Source organism: Scyliorhinus torazame, chromosome 6 (assembly GCF_047496885.1).
Source record: "Scyliorhinus torazame isolate Kashiwa2021f chromosome 6, sScyTor2.1, whole genome shotgun sequence".
Taxonomy (NCBI): domain Eukaryota; kingdom Metazoa; phylum Chordata; class Chondrichthyes; order Carcharhiniformes; family Scyliorhinidae; genus Scyliorhinus; species Scyliorhinus torazame.
This window is the reverse complement of record NC_092712.1, coordinates 86243312-86261726: the sequence shown is the minus strand read 5'-3', so window position 1 is coordinate 86261726 and position 18415 is coordinate 86243312. Positions and strand designations below refer to the sequence as shown.

Sequence of the window (18415 nt, the reverse complement as noted above, 5' to 3'; positions counted from 1 at the left end):
TTCATAATGTCTACTAAGGTTAACCAACAGCTAAACAAAAATACATTGGTGTACATTTCCGTTTTGTGCAGAGGTGTCAAAGGTGATTGCTTCTTACCTAATTTGGTTACATTTAGTTGCCATGTGAATGGGGTGGTCCAGATTTCTGATTTTGTTTCCTTTGGAAAGCAAGGCATACCCAACAGTTTGTCTTGAATGTATAATTTGATCCTGTCTGCTGCAGAGTAATTTGATGTTCTTGCTGATGTGTAATTTGATCCAGCCTTTATCAGACAGACAAGCAAGTCTCAGGGCTGTTGTGGTTGTGGTCACGTCATGTGAAAACAATGATATGGTAGAGTGTCCAAATGGAGCTGTGTTTAGTTTGTGAAGATTTCCATTATGTGGTGACTTGCAATTCTAATTATAGTCACTCTTGGTTGTGAAAATAAAAGACTTTATGCTCTAATTAGTGGATTAGTTAATTGTTTGGAGCTTTGTTCTTTTCCCCCAAAGTGATAAAATATTCTGTAGCTCTGAGTGAATTGTCCAAGTTCAGGATAACAGTTTTTAGGAAGTTAAAAAGTGCAAAAAATCAAAGGCCTCAAGAGCTCACTGGTGCTAATGTAGCAGGAAGTGAGTCTGGATATGCGAGTCAATAAATCAATGGGTGCTGTTGTTGATGTGTTGTGTGTTCTGGATCACAAACAGGTCACCAACACTTTGAAGTGGTGCAACTCTATTTTATTGTAAGGTTAACTATATTAACATACTTGAACTGTGGGTAAATGCAATACCAGCTTTAACGTAGAACATAGAAAATACAGCACAGAACAGGCCCTTCAGCCCACGATGTTGTGCCGAACCTTTGTCCTAGATTAATCATAGATTATCATTGAATTTACAGTGCAGAAGGAGGCCATTCGGCCCTTTGAGTCTGCACCGGCTCCTGGAAAGAGCACCCTACCCAAACTCAACACCTCCACCCAACACCAAGGGCAATTTTTGGCATTAAGGGCAATTTATCATTGGCCAATTCACCTAACCTGCACATATTTGGACTGTGGGAGGAAACCGGAGCACCCGGAGAAAATCCACGCAGACACGGGGAGGACGTGCAGACTCCGCACAGACAGTGACCCAAGCCGGAATCGAACCTGGGACCCTGGAGCTGTGAAGCATTGTGCTATCCACAATGCTACCGTGCTGCCCTTAAGAACAAATAAATCTACACTATGTCATTTTACCATAATCCATGTACCTATCCAATAGCTGCTTGAAGGTCCCTAATGTTTCCGACTCAACTACTTCCACAGGCAGTGCATTCCATGCCCCCACTACTCTCTGGGTAAAGAACCTACCTCTGATATCCCTCCTATATCTTCCACCTTTCACCTTAAATTTATGTCCCCTTGTAATGGTTTGTTCCACCCTGGGAAAAAGTCTCTGACTGTCTACTCTATCTATTCCCCTGATCATCTTATAAACCTCTATCAAGTCGCCCCTCATCCTTCTCCGTTCTAATGAGAAAAGGCCTAGCACCCTCAACCTTTCCTCGTAAGACCTACTCTCCATTCCAGGCAACATCCTGGTAAATCTTCTTTGCACCTTTTCCAAAGCTTCCACATCTTTCCTAAAATGAGGCGACCAGAACTGTATACAGTACTCCAAATGTGGCCTTACCAAAGTTTTGTACAGCTGCATCATCACCTCACGGCTCTTAAATTCAATCCCTCTGTTAATGAACGCGAGCACACCATAGGCCTTCTTCACAGCTCTATCCACTTGAGTGGCAACTTTCAAAGATGTATGAACATAGACCCCAAGATCTCTCTGCTCCTCCACATTGCCAAGAACTCTACCGTTAACCCTGTATTCCGCATTCATATGTGTCCTTCCAAAATGGACAACCTCACACTTTTCAGGGTTAAACTCCATCTGCCACATCTCAGCCCAGCTCTGCATCCTATCTATGTCTCTTTGCAGCCGACAACAGCCCTCCTCACTATCCACAACTCCACCAATCTTCGTATCGTCTGCAAATTTACTGACCCACCCTTCAACTCCCTCATCCAAGTCATTAATGAAAATCACAAACAGCAGAGGACCCAGAACTGATCCCTGTGGTACGCCACTGGTAACTGGGATCCAGGCTGAATATTTGCCATCCACCACCACTCTCTGACTTCTATCGGTTAGCCAGTTCGTTATCCAACTGGCCAAATTTCCCACTATCCCATGCCTCCTTACTTTCTGCATAAGCCTACCATGGGGAACCTTATCAAATGCCTTACTAAAATCCATGTACGCTACATCCACTGCTTTACCTTCACCCACATGCTTGGTCACCTCCTCAAAGAATTCAATAAGACTTGTAAGGCAAGACCTACCCCTCACAAATCCGTGCTGACTATCCCTAATCAAGCAGTGTCTTTCCAGATGCTCAGAAATCCTATCCTTCAGTACCCTTTCCATTACTTTGCCTACCACCGAAGTAAGACTAACTGGCCTGTAATTCCCAGGGTTATCCCTAGTCCCTTTTTTGAACAGGGGCACGACATTCGCCACTCTCCAATCCCCTGGTACTACCCCTGTTGACAGTGAGGATGAAAAGATCATTGCCAACGGCTCTGCAATTTCATCTCTTGCTTCCCATAGAATCCTTGGATATATGCCGTCAGGCCCGGGGGACTTGTCTATCCTCAAGTTTTTCAAAATGCCCAACACATCTTCCTTCCTAACAAGTATTTCCTCGAGCTTAGCAATCTGTTTCACACTGTCCTCTCCAACAATATCGCCCCTCTCATTTGTAAATACAGAAGAAAAGTACTCGTTCAAGACCTCTCCTATCTCTTCAGATTCAATACACAATCTCCCGCTACTGTCCTTGATTGGACCTACCCTCGCTCTAGTCATTCTCCTCTTTCTCACATATGTGTAAAAGGCCTTGGGGTTTTCCTTGATCCTACCCGCCAAAGATTGTTCATGCCCTCTCTTAGCTCTCCTAATCCCTTTCTTCAGTTCCCTCCTGGCTATCTTGTATCCCTCCAATGCCTTGTCTGAACCTTGTTTCCTCAGCCTTACATAAGTCTCCTTTTTCCTCTTAACAAGACATTCAACCTCTCTTGTCAACCATGGTTCCCTCACTCGACCATCTCTTCCCTGCCTGACAGGGACATACATATCAAGGACACGTAGCACCTGTTCCTTGAACAAGTTCCACATTTCACTTGTGTCCTTCCCTGCCAGCCTATGTTCCCAACTTATGCACTTCAATTCTTGTCTGACAACATCGTATTTACCCTTCCCCCAATTGTAAACCTTGCCCTGTTGCACGTACCTATCCCTCTCCATTACTAAAGTGAAAGTCACAGAATTGTGGTCACTATCTCCAAAATGCTCCCCCACTAACAAATCTATCACTTGCCCTGGTTCATTACCCAGTACTAAATCCAATATTGCCCCTCCTCTGGTCGGACAATCTACATACTGTGTTAGAAAAGCTTCCTGGACACACTGCACAAACACCACCCCATCCAAACTATTTGATCTAAAGAGTTTCCACTCAATATTTGGGAAGTTAAAGTCGCCCATGACTACTACCCTATGACTTCTGCACCTTTCCAAAATCTGTTTCCCAATCTGTTCCTCCACATCTCTGCTACTATTGGGGGGCCTATAGAAAACTCCTAACAAGGTGACTGCTCCTTTCCTATTTCTGACTTCAACCCATACTACCTCAATAGGGTGATACTCCTCGAACTGCCTTTCTGCAGCTGTTATACTATCTCTAATTAATAATGCCACCCCCCCACCTCTTTTACCACCCTCCCTAATCTTATTGAAACATCTATAACCAGGGACCTCCAACAACCATTTCTGCCCCTCTTCTATCCAAGTTTCCGTGATGGCCACCACATCGTAGTCCCAAGTACCGATCCATGCCTTAAGTTCACCCACCTTATTCCTGATGCTTCTTGCGTTGAAGTTTACACACTTCAACCCATCTCCGTGCCTGCAAGTACTCTCCTTTGTCAGTGTTCCCTTCCCCACTGCCTCACTACATGCTTTGGCGTCCTGAATATCGGCTACCTTAGTTGCTGGACTACAAATCCGGTTCCCATTCCCCTGCCAAACTAGTTTAAACCCTCCCGAAGAGTACTAGAAAACCTCCCTCCCAGGATATTGGTGCCCCTCTGGTTCAGATGCAACCCGTCCTGCTTGTACAGGTCCCACCTTCCCTAGAATGCGCTCCAATTATCCAAATACCTGAAGCCCTCCCTCCTACACCATTCCTGCAGCCACATGTTCAACTGCACTCTCTCCTTATTCCTAGCCTCGCTATCACGTGGCACCGGCAACAAACCAGAGATGACAACTCTGTCTGTCCTGGCTTTTAACTTCCAGCCTAACTCCCTAAACATGTTTATTACCTCCACACCCCTTTTCCTACCTATGTCGTTGGTACCAATGTGCACCACGACTTCTGGCTGCTCCCCCTCCCCCTTAAGGATCCTGAAGACACGATCCGAGACATCCCTGGCCCTGGCACCCGGGAGGCAACATACCTTCCGGGAGTCTCGCTCGCGACCACAGAATCTTCTATCTATTCCCCTAACCATTGAATCGCCTACAACTATTGCTTTTCTATTCTCCCCCCTTCCCTTCTGAGCCCCAGAGCCAGACTCAGTGCCAGAGACCTGGCCACTAGGGCCTTCCCCCGGTAGGTCATCCCCCCCAACAACATCCAAAACGGTATACTTGTTTTGAAGGGGAACGGCCACGAGGGATCCCTGCACTGTCTGCCTGTTTGTTTTTTTTCCCCTGACTGTAACCCAGCTATTCTTGTCCTGTACCTTGGGTGTGGTTACCTCCTTGTAACTCTTCTCAATCACCCCCTCTGCTTCCCGGATGATCCGAAGTTCATCCAGCTTCAGCTCCAGTTCCCTAACACTGTCTTTGAGCAGCTGAAGTTGGGTGCACTTCCCGCAGGTATAGTCAGCGGGGACACCGGTGGTATCCCTCACCACCCACATCCTACAGGAGGAGCATGCAACTGGCCTAGCCTCCATCCCTTCTTACCTGACAGAATATAGCTGCCCTGTGGACTGACTAGATCTCCGCCCTCCGACTCTGCTCCCAGTCAGCTACACTTTCTGTAAACTCCTGGCTCTCTTCGCACTCTTTGCAGAAATGTCGGAAACAAAATGAAAGCAGCACCTTACTCCCTCCTCACCTAACTCCCTCGGTCACCAAACTCTTACTATAGCACTCAAAAAGCACCAAATTCAGCACTCAGTGAAAACCTGTTGACCCTTGCCTAGTCCTAACCAGGTGATGAACTCAGCACATGGTGAATGTCTGTGTTGCAGGCTGTGAGCTCTGTGCTCCGAGCTGGCTGCTACTAGAATGAGCGGGAACTCGCCTGTCCCCTGTCTTTATAGTGCGTGTGCTCTCACTGGTGATTGGCTGCGGTGTTGTGTATGCTGATTGGTCCCACTACATGTCCATCAGTGTGTGTGTGTGTGTCTGCACCATAATATACTGGTGTAGATTACGACACCCCCCCTTTTATATGAAGAACATTGCCGGCTTGACAATAAATACCGTGTAGTGAATGTGCCTGACTATGTGTGTGCGTGTTATTTACATGACTATGTACATGAGGCTAATCTATTTACACGGGAAGGTGCCTGGTGCAGAGAAATAGGGTGTCACACCAACAACGAAATGAACATTATATACAAACTACTGGAACGATAAAACAGGATAACAGAACAGATCAAAGAGTCCAACGTTGTAAAGCGATGAATTCTGGTTGACTACCTCAAGGGTGGGTCAGGAGCCACCGGCTGAGGAACGGGCTGGGCCACGGCAGAGTGAGGAGGATGCAGAGTATTCGGAATCTCCACATAGTCCAGGTTGGGGACAACAGGAGGGCGTGGCACCGGTGGAGGATCACGTAGCGAGCGTGGAACGAGACGACGGGCATGCCGATTGCGGCGGCGAATGGAACCATCTGGCAGAAGAACCAGGAACGAGCGGGGAGACACCTGCCGAAGAACCACAGCAGTTGCAGACCAGCCACCCTCCGAAAGATGGATGTGGACGTTGTCATCCGGCGCCAGAGCAGGGCGATCAGTCGCCCGTGCGCCATGCGCCGCCTTGTATTGTGCTTGAGATTGTTGCATCCGCTGAAGGACCGGAACGTGGTCGAGGTCTGGGACGTGAATGGACGGCACCGTGGTCCTGAGGGTGCGACCCATGAGCAGCTGGGCTGGCGACAGGCCCGTGGAGAGTGGGGCCGAATGATAGGCCAGCAAGGCGAGGTAGAAGTCGGATCCTGCATCGGCAGCCTTGCAGAGGAGCCGTTTGACGATGTGGACGCCCTTTTCCGCTTTGCCATTGGATTGGGGGTGCGGGGGACTGGATGTCACATGCACAAAATTGTACCTGCTGGCAAAGTTGGACCATTCCTGGCTCCTGAAGCAGGGGCCATTGTCCGACATCACAGTGAGTGGGATGCCATGATGAGCGAAGGTCTCCTTGCAGGTACGGATGACCGCCGATGATGTGATGTCGTGCAGGCATACGATCTCCGGGTAGTTCGAAAAATAGTCTACAATCAGAACATAGTCCCTGCCGAGCGCATGGAACAGGTCAGCGCCTACCTTAGACCAAGGGGACGTGACCAACTCATGGGGCTGTAGGGTCTCACGTGGTTGGGCCGGCTGGAATCGCTGACAGATGGGGCAGTTGTGCACTATGTTGGCGATGTCCTCGTTGATGCCGGGCCAGTACACAGCCTCTCGGGCCCTCCGTTGGCACTTCTCCATGCCAAGATGGCCTTCGTGTAGCTGTTCCAAAACGAGTTGGCGCATGCTGTGCGGGATCACGATGCGGTCCAGCTTCAGGAGGACACCATCGACTACTGCCAGATGGTCTCTGATATTGTAGAACTGCGGGCATTGGCCCTTGAGCCACCCGTCCGTCATGTGGCGCATGACACGCTGTAGTAGGGGGTCAGCCGCAGTCTCGCGGCGAATGTGGATAAGGCGTTCATCCGTGGCCGGCAGATTGGAGGCCATGAAGGCCACATGGGTGTCAACCTGTCAGACGAACCCCTCTGGGTCACACGGGGTGTTGACTGCCCTGGACAGAGCGTCGGCTATAATCAGGTCCTTGCCCGGGGTGTATAGGAGCTGGAAATCGTACCGCCGGAGTTTTAGCAGAATGCGCTGGAGGCGAGAGGTCATATCATTCAGGTCTTTTTGTATAATGTTGACCAGCGGGCGATGGTCGGTCTCGACAGTGAATTGGGGGAGGCCGTACACGTAATCATGAAATTTGTCGACCCCAGTCAACAGGCCCAAGCACTCCTTTTCGATCTGCGCGTAGCGCTGTTCCGTGGAGGTCATGGCACGTGACGCATATGCAACGGAGGCCCATGATGAGGCCTCATCGCGTTGCAGGAGCACCGCTCCAATGCCGGATTGGCTGGCATTCGTTGAAATTTTTGTTCCCTTCGTGGGATCAAAAGATGCCAATACCGGGGCCGTGGTAAGCTTGGTCTTGAGCTCCTCCCATTCGCGCTCGTGGGCGGGAAGCAATTGGAAGTCTGTCGTCTTCCTGACCAGGTTCCGGAGAGCTGTGGTATGGGAGGCGAGGTTGGGGATGAACTTCCCCAGGAAGTTGACCATGCCCATAAATCGGAGGACCGCCTTCTTATCCGCTGGCTTCTGCATGGCCGTGATGGCTGCCACCTTGTCCGCATCCGGCCGCACACCAAACCGGGAGATGTTGTTCCCTAGGAACTTGAGTTCCGTCTGGCCGAAGGAACATTTGGCTCTGTTGAGGCGAAGGCCGTATCCGTTTGAAAACGCGCTGGAGGCGACTGATATGCTCCTGCGGGGTGGTGGACCAAATGATGATGTCGTCAACATAGACGCGCACACCCTCAATGCCCTCCATCATTTGCTCCATGATCCGGTGGAATACTTCTGATGCCGATATAACCCCAAACGGCATCCTGTTGTAGCAGTATCTGCCAAATGGGGTATTAAAGGTACACAGCTTTCTGCTGGACCTGTCGAGTTGAATTTGCCAGAATCCTTTCGAGGCGTCAAGCTTGGTGAAGATGTTGGCCCAAGCCATCTCGCACGTGATCTCCTCGCGCTTGGGGATAGGGTAATGCTCCCTCATTATGTTGCGATTCAGATCCTTTGGGTCAATGCAGATCCGGAGCTCGCCGGAAGGCTTCTTTACGCACACCATGGAACTGACCCAGTCGGTTGGTTCCGTCACTCTGGAGGGCACTCCTTGGTCCTGGAGGTCCTGCAGCTGCTGCTTGAGGCGCTCCTTGAGGGGGCTGGGACTCTGCAAGGTGCTTGAACCACTGGCGTGGCGTCTTGTTTGAGCAGGATTTTGTAAGTGTGTGGAAGCGTGCCCATGCCTTCGAAAACGTTGCGGTGCTAGTCGATGATGGCATTGAGTTGCGCCCAGAAGTCCGCATCCTGGAAGGCAGACGTGTCCTCTGGAGAGAGAGAGTGTGAACGAGGTTCAGGAGTTTGCACGCCTGTGCACCTAGCAGAGAGTCCTTCGAAGAGCCCACGATCTCGAAGGGAAGGATGGCTTTTCGCGAGTTGTGCGTCACTTCGAATTGGCATGAACCGGTAGCAGGAATGACGTTGCCATTGTAGTCCACTAGTTGGCAGGTCAACGGAAGAATGGTTGGTTCAACCCCAAGGGTCTGAAAGGCTGACCACGCTAGGAGATTAGCGGAAGCACCAGTGTCCAGGCAGAATCGTATCTGGGATCGGTTGACTGTCAGGGTGGCACATCACTTGTCGTCTGGATCAATGCTGTGCACCTACAGCGGCTGGTGGTTTTGATTCGGGGACAGCCTGTTCTTTGTTATAACAGCGACTCGAAAAGGCTCCCTCGGGTCCTCGGTGTCACTGGTCTGCGGGAAGTCAGAATCGGACTCGGTTTAGGCGTAGGTAACTGCTTTATGCAGGGTTCTTCGGAGGTTTATTTCATTTCCTGGTTCAATTTGAGGCATTGTGCTGTCATTCCAGGTGAAGGAAGGTTGTTTTACAGCTTTAAAAGATTTTTTCTTTGATTTGGGACGTTTCCCCTTTAAATGGGCGTGGTCCGGGGCCTCAGACGTCATGACGCACGTGACGGAGCACGTAGGAGGCGTTTGCACATGCGCAGACCGCGGTTCCTTTACTGATGGCCGTTTTCGTGATTGCGCATGTACTGCGTCACGCAACTGCGCAAGTGCAGTCCCTTTAGAAAGATGGCCACCGACCAAAATCGTTTTCTGCTCCGGGATTTCGGCCTCAAGGTGAGTACTGGCGCTTCTCTTACCTTTTCTTGCTGGTTGGAGTGTGTTTTCCTCACAGTATTTGCCGAATTTTTCCAGGACTGCCTGGAAGTCGCTCCTGTTTTGCCCCTTGGAGAATTTGAATTTTTAAAAGATTTCTTCTGCTCTGGCACCGGCGATGGTGAGGAGAAGCTCTGTTTTTTCAGGATTGGCCAGGTCTTCTAGTTCAGCTGCCAGCAGGAAGATTTCAAACTTTTGCCGGAATGCCCGCCAGCTTTCGCAGAGATCGCCGTTTTACTGGAGCTGCTGCGGAACCCGGATCTTGAACATCTTGCCTGAGTATCATTGCTGATTGTCACTGTACGCTGAGGTATGGCTATCTGGACTGAACCAGTTCACTCCTGGTATCATGATGTGTTGGGTGTTCTGGATCACAAACAGGTCACCAACACTTGAAGTGTTGCAACTCTATTTTATTGTAAGGTTAACTATATTAACATATTTGAACTGTGGGTAAATGCAATACCAGCTTTAACTGTTGACCCTTGCCTAGTCCTAACCAGGTGATGCACTCAGCACATGGCGAATGTCTGTGTTGCAGGTTGTGAGCTCTGTGCTCCGAGCTGGCTGCTACTAGAATGAGCGGGAACTCTCCTGTCCCCTGTCTTTATAGTGCGTGTGCGCTCACTGGTGATTGGCTGCGGTGTTGTGTATGCTGATTGGTCCCACTGCATGTCCATCAGTGTGTTTGTGTGTGTCTGCACCATAATATACTGGTGTATATTATGACAGTTGTGTTTTATGCCTCAGCGTAGACGGAGATAATAAACTCAAACTTCTACGTGTGCAACAGAAATCTTATTCAATGCTTTAATCAACATTACACATAATCAAACATCGAGCAACTGAACAGTGCAGATAGCTGTATCTGGATGTTTGTGTGTGTGGGTTATGGGTCTGTGTGTGTGTGTGCGTGTGTGTGTGTGTGTGTGGGGGGGGGGGGTTATGGGTCTGTGTATGAGTGTGTGAGTGGGGAATAAGATTATTTTTAATGGTTTGTTCCAGTGCAGTCATGGCAGTACCATCTACCTCTTAATATGGATGTTCTTTTCTGCGCTTTGCAATGTTAGATTAAGAAATACATGAATCATCTGATGTATGTTAGCTCTTAACACACAGAAGAAACTAAAAATGTTAAACCATGCTCTGGAGTATCTCAGATACTGTTGTTAGCTCCATATACGTTACTTTGTCAATATTTGTATTACGAACCAAGTACACTTATCAAGCTCAACTTTGCCCAGAAAGACTTTGTTCAAACTCCATGTTCATCTTTCAGGTGATTGTGAGATGGCTGTTTGTGGGGGAGTGAGCTGTATCATTGAACCAAGAATCAATGTAGCACTTAGCAAAGCAAAGATGATATCACCAGATGGAATAAGCAAGCCATTTTCCAGCGACGGTAATGGGTATGGAAGGGGAGAAGGTTGTGGAATTCTTCTGTTGAAGACGCTTACAAAGGTAATGCATAATTATCACACATGTTTCTCTACATTTTTATCCAGAATATGCACTTAAATATTGATATTCTTTCTAATATCTATCATTAAATTGCCATATCCATTAATCTTGTTAACAGGCTCAGAAGGACCATGATCATATTTGGGGAGTAATAGTCCGTAGTGCAGTCAATCAGGATGGTCGGACAGTCACACCCATCACCAGACCCTCAAAAACACAACAAGAAGAGTTATTGAGAAGTATTTACCCCAGAAATGTTGACCCATCAGAGGTTCACTACATGGAGGCTCATGGAACCGGAACACCAGCTGGTGATCCTACAGAAGCAGCCAGCATTTCAAATATCCTTGGGCAATCCAGGCATCCAAACCTACCTCCACTTATCATGGGTTCTGTCAAAGGAAACATTGGCCACACAGAGTCCGCTGCAGGAGCAGCAGGTTTAATTAAAGTGCTCCTCATGATGTATCATGGAAAAATTGTGCCATCACTCCACTACTCTGAGGAGAATTCAAGCATCAATGCAAAAGCTTTGAATCTACATATTCCTACCAGTGTGAAACAATGGAATGAAAGTTGGATGAAAGAGAAGATGGCAGGGGTCAATTCATTTGGTTTTGGGGGAACAAATGCTCATGTAGTAGTAAGGGAGTACCGGCAGGATTCTGTACATAACTGTGCACAAAAACCATTCGAGATATTTGTGCTTTCAGCTGCCTCCCAGAATTCCGTTCAGATGATGCTAAAGGACACAAGTCACCAAACAAAGGAAAATGGTGACATTGTGCTCCAGAACCTGGCATATACATCTGCCTGCAGAAGAAGCCACAAAAATAACAGATACAGAAAAGCATTTGTGGCATCTTCTCTCAGTCATCTGCAGCAGCAGCTTAAATCAGCCACAAATACTGAAGTAGCTCAGGTAAAGACAGGGGTAAAGCTAGTATTTGTATTTTGTGGCAATGGTGTTTTATATCGAGGTATGTGCAAACAACTTCTCCAAACAGAAGCAAAGTTCAGGTCACAAATTGAAGAGATAGAACGAATACTCAAACCATACACAAACATCAAATTGCTAGATTTAATTCAAGACGACTGTGCCGACTTCACAAAACCAGACGTAGCACAGCCGGTGCTATTTGCCATTCAGATGGCAATTGTGTCTCTTTTGAAGTTTTGGGGAGTGCAGCCAGATGTTACCATTGGTCATTCTGTTGGGGAAGTTGCTGCAGCTCATTGTGCTGGGATACTTTCACTACAAGATGCTGTAAAGGTGCTTTACCACCGAAGTGTATTACAGTCGACAGTAACAGAAGGGAGAATGTTGGTGGTTAGCAATTTACCCCTGTCAACAGTGTCAGAGAAACTTGATTCATATTCAGGGAGATTGTGCATTGCTGCATTCAATAGTCCTTCATCGTGTACAGTGTCAGGTGACTCCAAAGCAGTGGACGAACTGCACACAGAATTGTCCCGTTCATTTGGTGACAGAAATGTATTCCTTCATATCTTAGATGTTCCGGCAGCATATCACAGTCACTTAATGGAGCCAATTTTAAAACAGGTGGAAAAGAACATAGGCAACTTAGAAAAACATGAAACAGGGACAAAAGTAATTTCCACTGTTACAGGACAACTGGTTTCAAGGGGTGACTGTGTCACAGGGGAATATTGGGCCAGAAATATTCGCAATCCTGTTGCTTTTGAACAAGCTATAAGAACTGCAGTTGCAGAGGTGAAAAATGCTGTGTTTGTAGAAATAGGTCCAAGAAGGGCCTTACAAAGGTACATCAAAGAAATTGTAGGGCATGACGCTCTGGTTCTTCCCACAGTACAGCCAGAGAGGGATTATGAAACACTGATTTCAGTTTTATCAAAACTATTTGAACTAGGGTACAATCCTGACTGGAAAAATATGTATGTAGGATGTGAGACTGCTCCAACATTGTATCCTTTCTACAAATTTGATCATACTAAGCTTCAGGTCAATTTTGAAGACTTTAGGCAAAGTAATGAAAATGCAGCATCTCCCACGCACCCCTTCCTCTGCAGTTCAAAAAGAAATGGCAAGGAATTCAACTACAACCTAACACCAACAACAGTGCCATATATATCGGAGCACAAAAACAACAATGTCCCTATATTACCTGGCTCTATTCACGTGGAGCTTGGCGTAGCATCGGCCCTGGCAAGTATTAAGCCAAAGATACCACTCAGTTTGTGTCAAATCAGTATTACTTTTTTGAATCCCTGTATTGTGCAACCAAACTTAACTGAGCTCAAGGTACAACTTATCAAGGAAGGCAAAGTGACCAAATTTGTTGTTTTTGCATCTTCTGCCACTTATGCAACGGGAGAGGTTCGTCAAGTACCGGAATGCATCGTTGAAGAAAATATTATCGCTCTTCGACATATTTTGCAACGGGCCAAGGAAAAGATAAAGGCAGAAGACATCTATGACAAGCTCTCTTCTTCAGGTTTCCAATATGGTTCAGTTTTCAGACACCTTGGGGATGTGTTCTGTGGGGATGAATTAAAGGAAGCTATAACATGTATTAAGGTACCTGACGAGATTGTGCTGCAGATGCACGATTACCACATTCATCCAGTCATTTTAGATTATTATATGCAAATGACAGCTGTCTTGGAAATGAAAAAGTCAAATTCTAGAGCAGGATTCCCGACATCCGTGGGGAGTTTGACAATATGCCGACCAATGCAGCAGGAAATGATGATTTATATGAGGACATGTAAAAGCACTGCAGAATTTTATGAGGTCTCCGGGGGGTTTACAGATACAAAGGGAGCCCTCATTGCAGAACTAAAAAATGTCAGAATTACATTTCTTAGCAAACAAAATTCGGCAAAATTGAATGATTATTTTTACCAGAATAACTGGGCAGAAATAGTTCATCTTCCCAAAGGCATAGATTACCCGACTGCTCCCAAATCATTGGTCTTTGCAGATAATTGTGGAATTGCTAGTAGCCTTCAAAGGTACTTGCACAAGCAGTCCTCATATATTCCTTACCAAGACCCTAAGACATTGATGGATACAGAAATTACACAAGTTCTAAGGCAGCACAATATAAATGATTTGAGCAGCTTTGATGAAGTGTTATTCATGTGGGGGATGCAAAACCTAACTGACCAGAACAGCAAAGCAGTGGTGGAGCATCTTAGCAGCTGCTGTGAGATTTACCGTCAACTCCTTCAACTAGTTCAAGGGGAAAATTCCACAAAGTCAATCAGAACAATCACATTCAGGACATCAGACAAAACAATAGATCAGATCACGGCAGGCTTTGCGTTATGGGGCATGACCAGATCATGTGCCGCAGAACTTCAAGAGGTTACTTTTCACCTGATTGACATCAGCTCTGCCGTTGATGCAGATATTGGGGCATTAGCAAATGCAATTACCTTGCCTGACAATTATCCTGAAGTAATGATTAGGCGAGGAAAGCTGTATACAGGCCACATCACACGGATGCCCAATAAAATGTCTGATAATGTTCACAGCACGGTTCCTTACTCTGGTTTTGAAAATGTTAGTTTCCAAACATTTGATCCCTACAAAGTTGTAAATTTCCATGCAACACCACAGCAAGGGAAAGTGAATAAGCCAACAAAACAAACTGTGCATATTAACATTGATAAAATTTGCATCCATTCATCAGATTACTTTCCAATCAGTGTATCAGAAATGCACTTTGGACAGACAATGTACTGGAACAAATCAATGACAGAGGGGCACAAACTACTTGCTCTAGATTTCAGTGGCACAGTCACAGCAGTCAGCAGTGATGTAAAGACATGTAAAATAGGAGATCACGTTGCTGCATGTTACCCAGTTGCAGCACTTTCCACAGTCACTCTTTCTGCATCTGTTTGTTACAAGAGCAGTAAGATTCCACTGTTGAAGCAGACACCATGTGTTTCATACTTTGTCCTTGCATGGGAAATACTGCATAACATTTTGCCTCGCGCTAAATATCACAAACGTTTGCTAATTGTTTCCATGGAGCCAGAATCATGTCTGATTAAAGTGCTGTCCATGGCAGCCAATGGATTGGGGTGGAGAGTTCAGATTGAATCTCATGACTTTTCACCTGCTTTTACTCATTCTGATGCATTGCTTTTCCTGCCCCCTATTAATACATCTTTAGTTGCAACATCTGTCAACAGCTCTTCTGCTAAACATGTTGTTGTTCTCTTTGACAACATCCAGGTGTTTCATACTTCTCCAAACATTCCTGGTTGTGAAAAGGACGATGTTTATGTTCACGTTTTGCTGGTAGCTAACATATTTCAGAAGGGATATCTTACAAAATCTGCGCGTGATATTTACAAGTGGATGAGATCAATGCATTTAGAACGAAAACAGCTTGATTTACCAAAAGTTGATTTTCAGCAAGTGATCTCTGATGTGGATGAATGCAGGGCAGAATCATACTTTACCTGCAAAGCTGTTTCAATTGTTGACCTGAAGAGCACGCAGGCATCAAATAGTAGGATGTCACAGATACAAGTATATCACAGCCAAAAGCAACTTTTTAGAAGTGATGCTGCATATATAGTGACAGGGGGACTTACAGGGCTTGGCTTCCTCACAGTAAATTTCATTGCCAAACATGGTGGTGGACATGTCATTGTTCTGTCAAGAAGCACTCCATCTAATGAGAAGCAGGAAGAATTTAGAAATCTCTGGAATCAGTTTGGGACTAGGGTAACTAGCATGACCTGTGACATTTCAGTGCTGTCGAATGTTGAGAAAGCCATCAATGCCTTTCATGACATTTTTCCAAAGATTGCAATTAAAGGAGTTTTTCACAGTGCTGTTGTATTGCATGATGGCCTTCTTCAAAGTCTAAATCAAACGTTGTTTGAAAAAGTTCTGAATCCCAAAATTGCAGGTGTCCTGAATCTTCACTATACAACACAGTCCCTCCAGTTGGACTACTTTGTATGTTACTCCTCAATCACATCATTTAGTGGGAATTCTGCGCAGTCAAACTATTCTGCAGCAAACTCATTTCTTGATTTCTTTGCCCACTATCGGAGAAACCAAGGGCTTGTAGGGCAAACTTTAAACTGGGGTGCGTTAAACCTCGGCCTGTTACTCAATAAGCACAGCACCCAAAGATTTCTGGAATCGAAAGGGGTAATGATAATGGATGTTTCAGAAATTTCTGAATGCCTTGAACACTGCTTGGTATTGAACAGTCCACAACAAGCTGTCTGTAAATTCAATTTCTCGAATTTATATCAGAATGTTGTCTCTCAGAATCAATTTCTCAAAGCACGATTCTTTTCACTTGTACAGGATGAAATCATTAAAACACAGCTCATCGAACAGCAGGTTTTATCTAGTAATTCAGCAATAACACCTGAGCAGTATGTCATTGCATTGTTGTCTGATGTCAGTAATACTGACCCTGCAGAGTTTACAAAAGAATCCTATCTTTCCAGTTTTGGCCTTGATTCCATGCTCAGTATGACAGTGCAGAATCGTATTTATCAGGAAAAAAACATCAAGTTGCCACTCGTAACGTTTCTTGATCCAAAGACAACAATACATACTGTAGTGTCACTGCTTGAAGAGAAAACTGCTGTTCAACCACACTTTGGAAAACCAACTCTGCCACTGAACACATCTTTGAGTGATACACTTGAAGAACACACCCAGTTGTAAAATAATTACTATCAACTGCACTGACAAGAAGAAAGTACTTTCCATGGGCGAAATTCTCTGTTATCGGCGCGATGTCCGCCGACCGGCACCAAAAACGGCGCAAATCCCACCTGCATCACGCCGCCCCAAATGTCGCTATGTCTCCTGCCCGGAATGAGCTAGCAGCGACGTGACGCTATCCGCGCTGGCTCACGTGGTTCACGCCGTGCGGCGTGACGGCTCAAAAGACGCGCTGCTCCCCCACCCGACCAGTAGACCCGACCGGATGGCCGCCCGCCGCTCAGCCCCGAGGTTCCAGTCCCGCGACATTGAGGCGCTCCTGGACGCAGTGGAGCAGAGGAGGGAGGCCCTGTATCCCGGACACGGCCGCAGAGTCGCCCCACGCCACAGCCGGCGTCTGTGGAGGGAGGTGGCAGAGGCCGTCAGCGCTGTGGCCCTGACACCACGGACAGGCACCCAGTGCCACAAGAAGGTGAACAACCTCGTCAGGGCAGCCAGGGTGAGCCCCCGCCCCCCCCCCCTGCCCGATATCCATATCCCCCATATCCCCCCTCCCCATATTCCCCATATCCCCCTCCCCCATATCCCCCATATCCTCCCTCCCCATATCCCCCCTCCCCCATATCCCCCCTCCCCCATATCCCCCCTCCCCCATATCCCCCCTCCCACATATCCCCCTCCCCATATCCCCCCTCCCCATATCCCCCTCCCCATATCCCCCTCCCCATATCCTCCCTCCCCCATATCCCCCTCCCCATATCCCCCCTCCCCATATCCCCCCTCCCCCATATACCCCTCCCCCATATCCCCCCTCCCCCATATCCCCCCTCCCCCATATCCCCCATATCCCCCCTCCTCCATATCCCCCATCCCCCATATCCCCATCCCCCATATCCCCCATATCCGCCTTCCCCATTTCTCCAAGTGAATCCAGCCCTAACCTTAACTTCTGCAATACACGCGCAACCGATGGCGTGCATTCATATACCTGTCTAATACTGTTGCCTTTTACCCCTGCCACCACCCCCCACAGGAGAAGCGCGCACACAACACCAGGGAGCATGTGAGGACTGGAGGAGGCCCAGCTGATGAGAGGCCACTGACCGAACATGAGGGAAGGGCCCTGGAACTGGCTGGCGGACCTGAGGACCGGGAGGTTGCTGATGCAGAGGTCGGGGGCCCACCAGCAAGTGAGCCACCGACAGCCCGTCCCCAAATCCCCCCGTCCCCATATCCCCCCTCCCCCATATCCCCCCTCCCCCATATCACCTGATCACTGCCTGCGTGTCTAACCATGTATGCTTCATTGTGTATCGCAGGAGCAAACGTCGAGGCACCCATCCCCGCAGATGCAGACCGCCCGCATGATGCCCCTCGGAGACCACGGGAGACGGAGAGACCCGGACCCTCTGGCATGCGACGCCCGCATGATGACCCTCGGAGACCACTGGAGATGGAGAGACCCGGACCCTCTGGCATGCGACGCCCGCACGATGCCCCTCGGAGACCACGGGAGACAGAGAGACCTGGAGCAACAGGGAGACGGTGTCATGCGGGTGCTGCGACGCAGGCGTGTGCCACCCAGCGACGAGAGGGGCAGCCACAGGCCCCCGTCACAGACGAGCCACGAAACCACAACCCAGGACACCCCTACCCAGGACACCCCTACCCAGGAAACTGAAATACAGGACAGTGACACAGATTGGATGGGCGGAGACGAACCGCCACCCCAAAGTGCCATGGACTCAGAGTCGGACGATGCGCACGACACAACGCCACTGCTGTCACCAACACCCTCCACCATCGCAGAGACGCTCACCTCGGTTGGGCACTTTAGTGATGAGGCATCTGGTACACTCACTGGTGCGCACAACACAGCCGTCGCGGTACAG

The 18415-nt window shown here is 47.9% G+C and overlaps 1 protein-coding gene across 2 annotated transcripts in view; it reads left to right on the top strand.

Moving 5' to 3' along the window:
* The window catches only part of LOC140424874 (phthioceranic/hydroxyphthioceranic acid synthase-like), a 235605-nt gene extending 218447 nt beyond the window's left edge, over positions 1 to 17158 (top strand). For both annotated transcript variants that reach the window (XM_072508411.1, XM_072508412.1), the window contains 2 exons: positions 10647 to 10828; positions 10947 to 17158. In XM_072508411.1, the coding sequence (XP_072364512.1) occupies positions 10647 to 10828; positions 10947 to 16523 (5759 nt within the window). In that variant the 3' untranslated portion in view covers positions 16524 to 17158. The remainder of the gene's footprint in view (positions 1 to 10646; positions 10829 to 10946) is intronic.
* The last annotated feature ends 1257 nt before the right edge of the window (positions 17159 to 18415 follow it).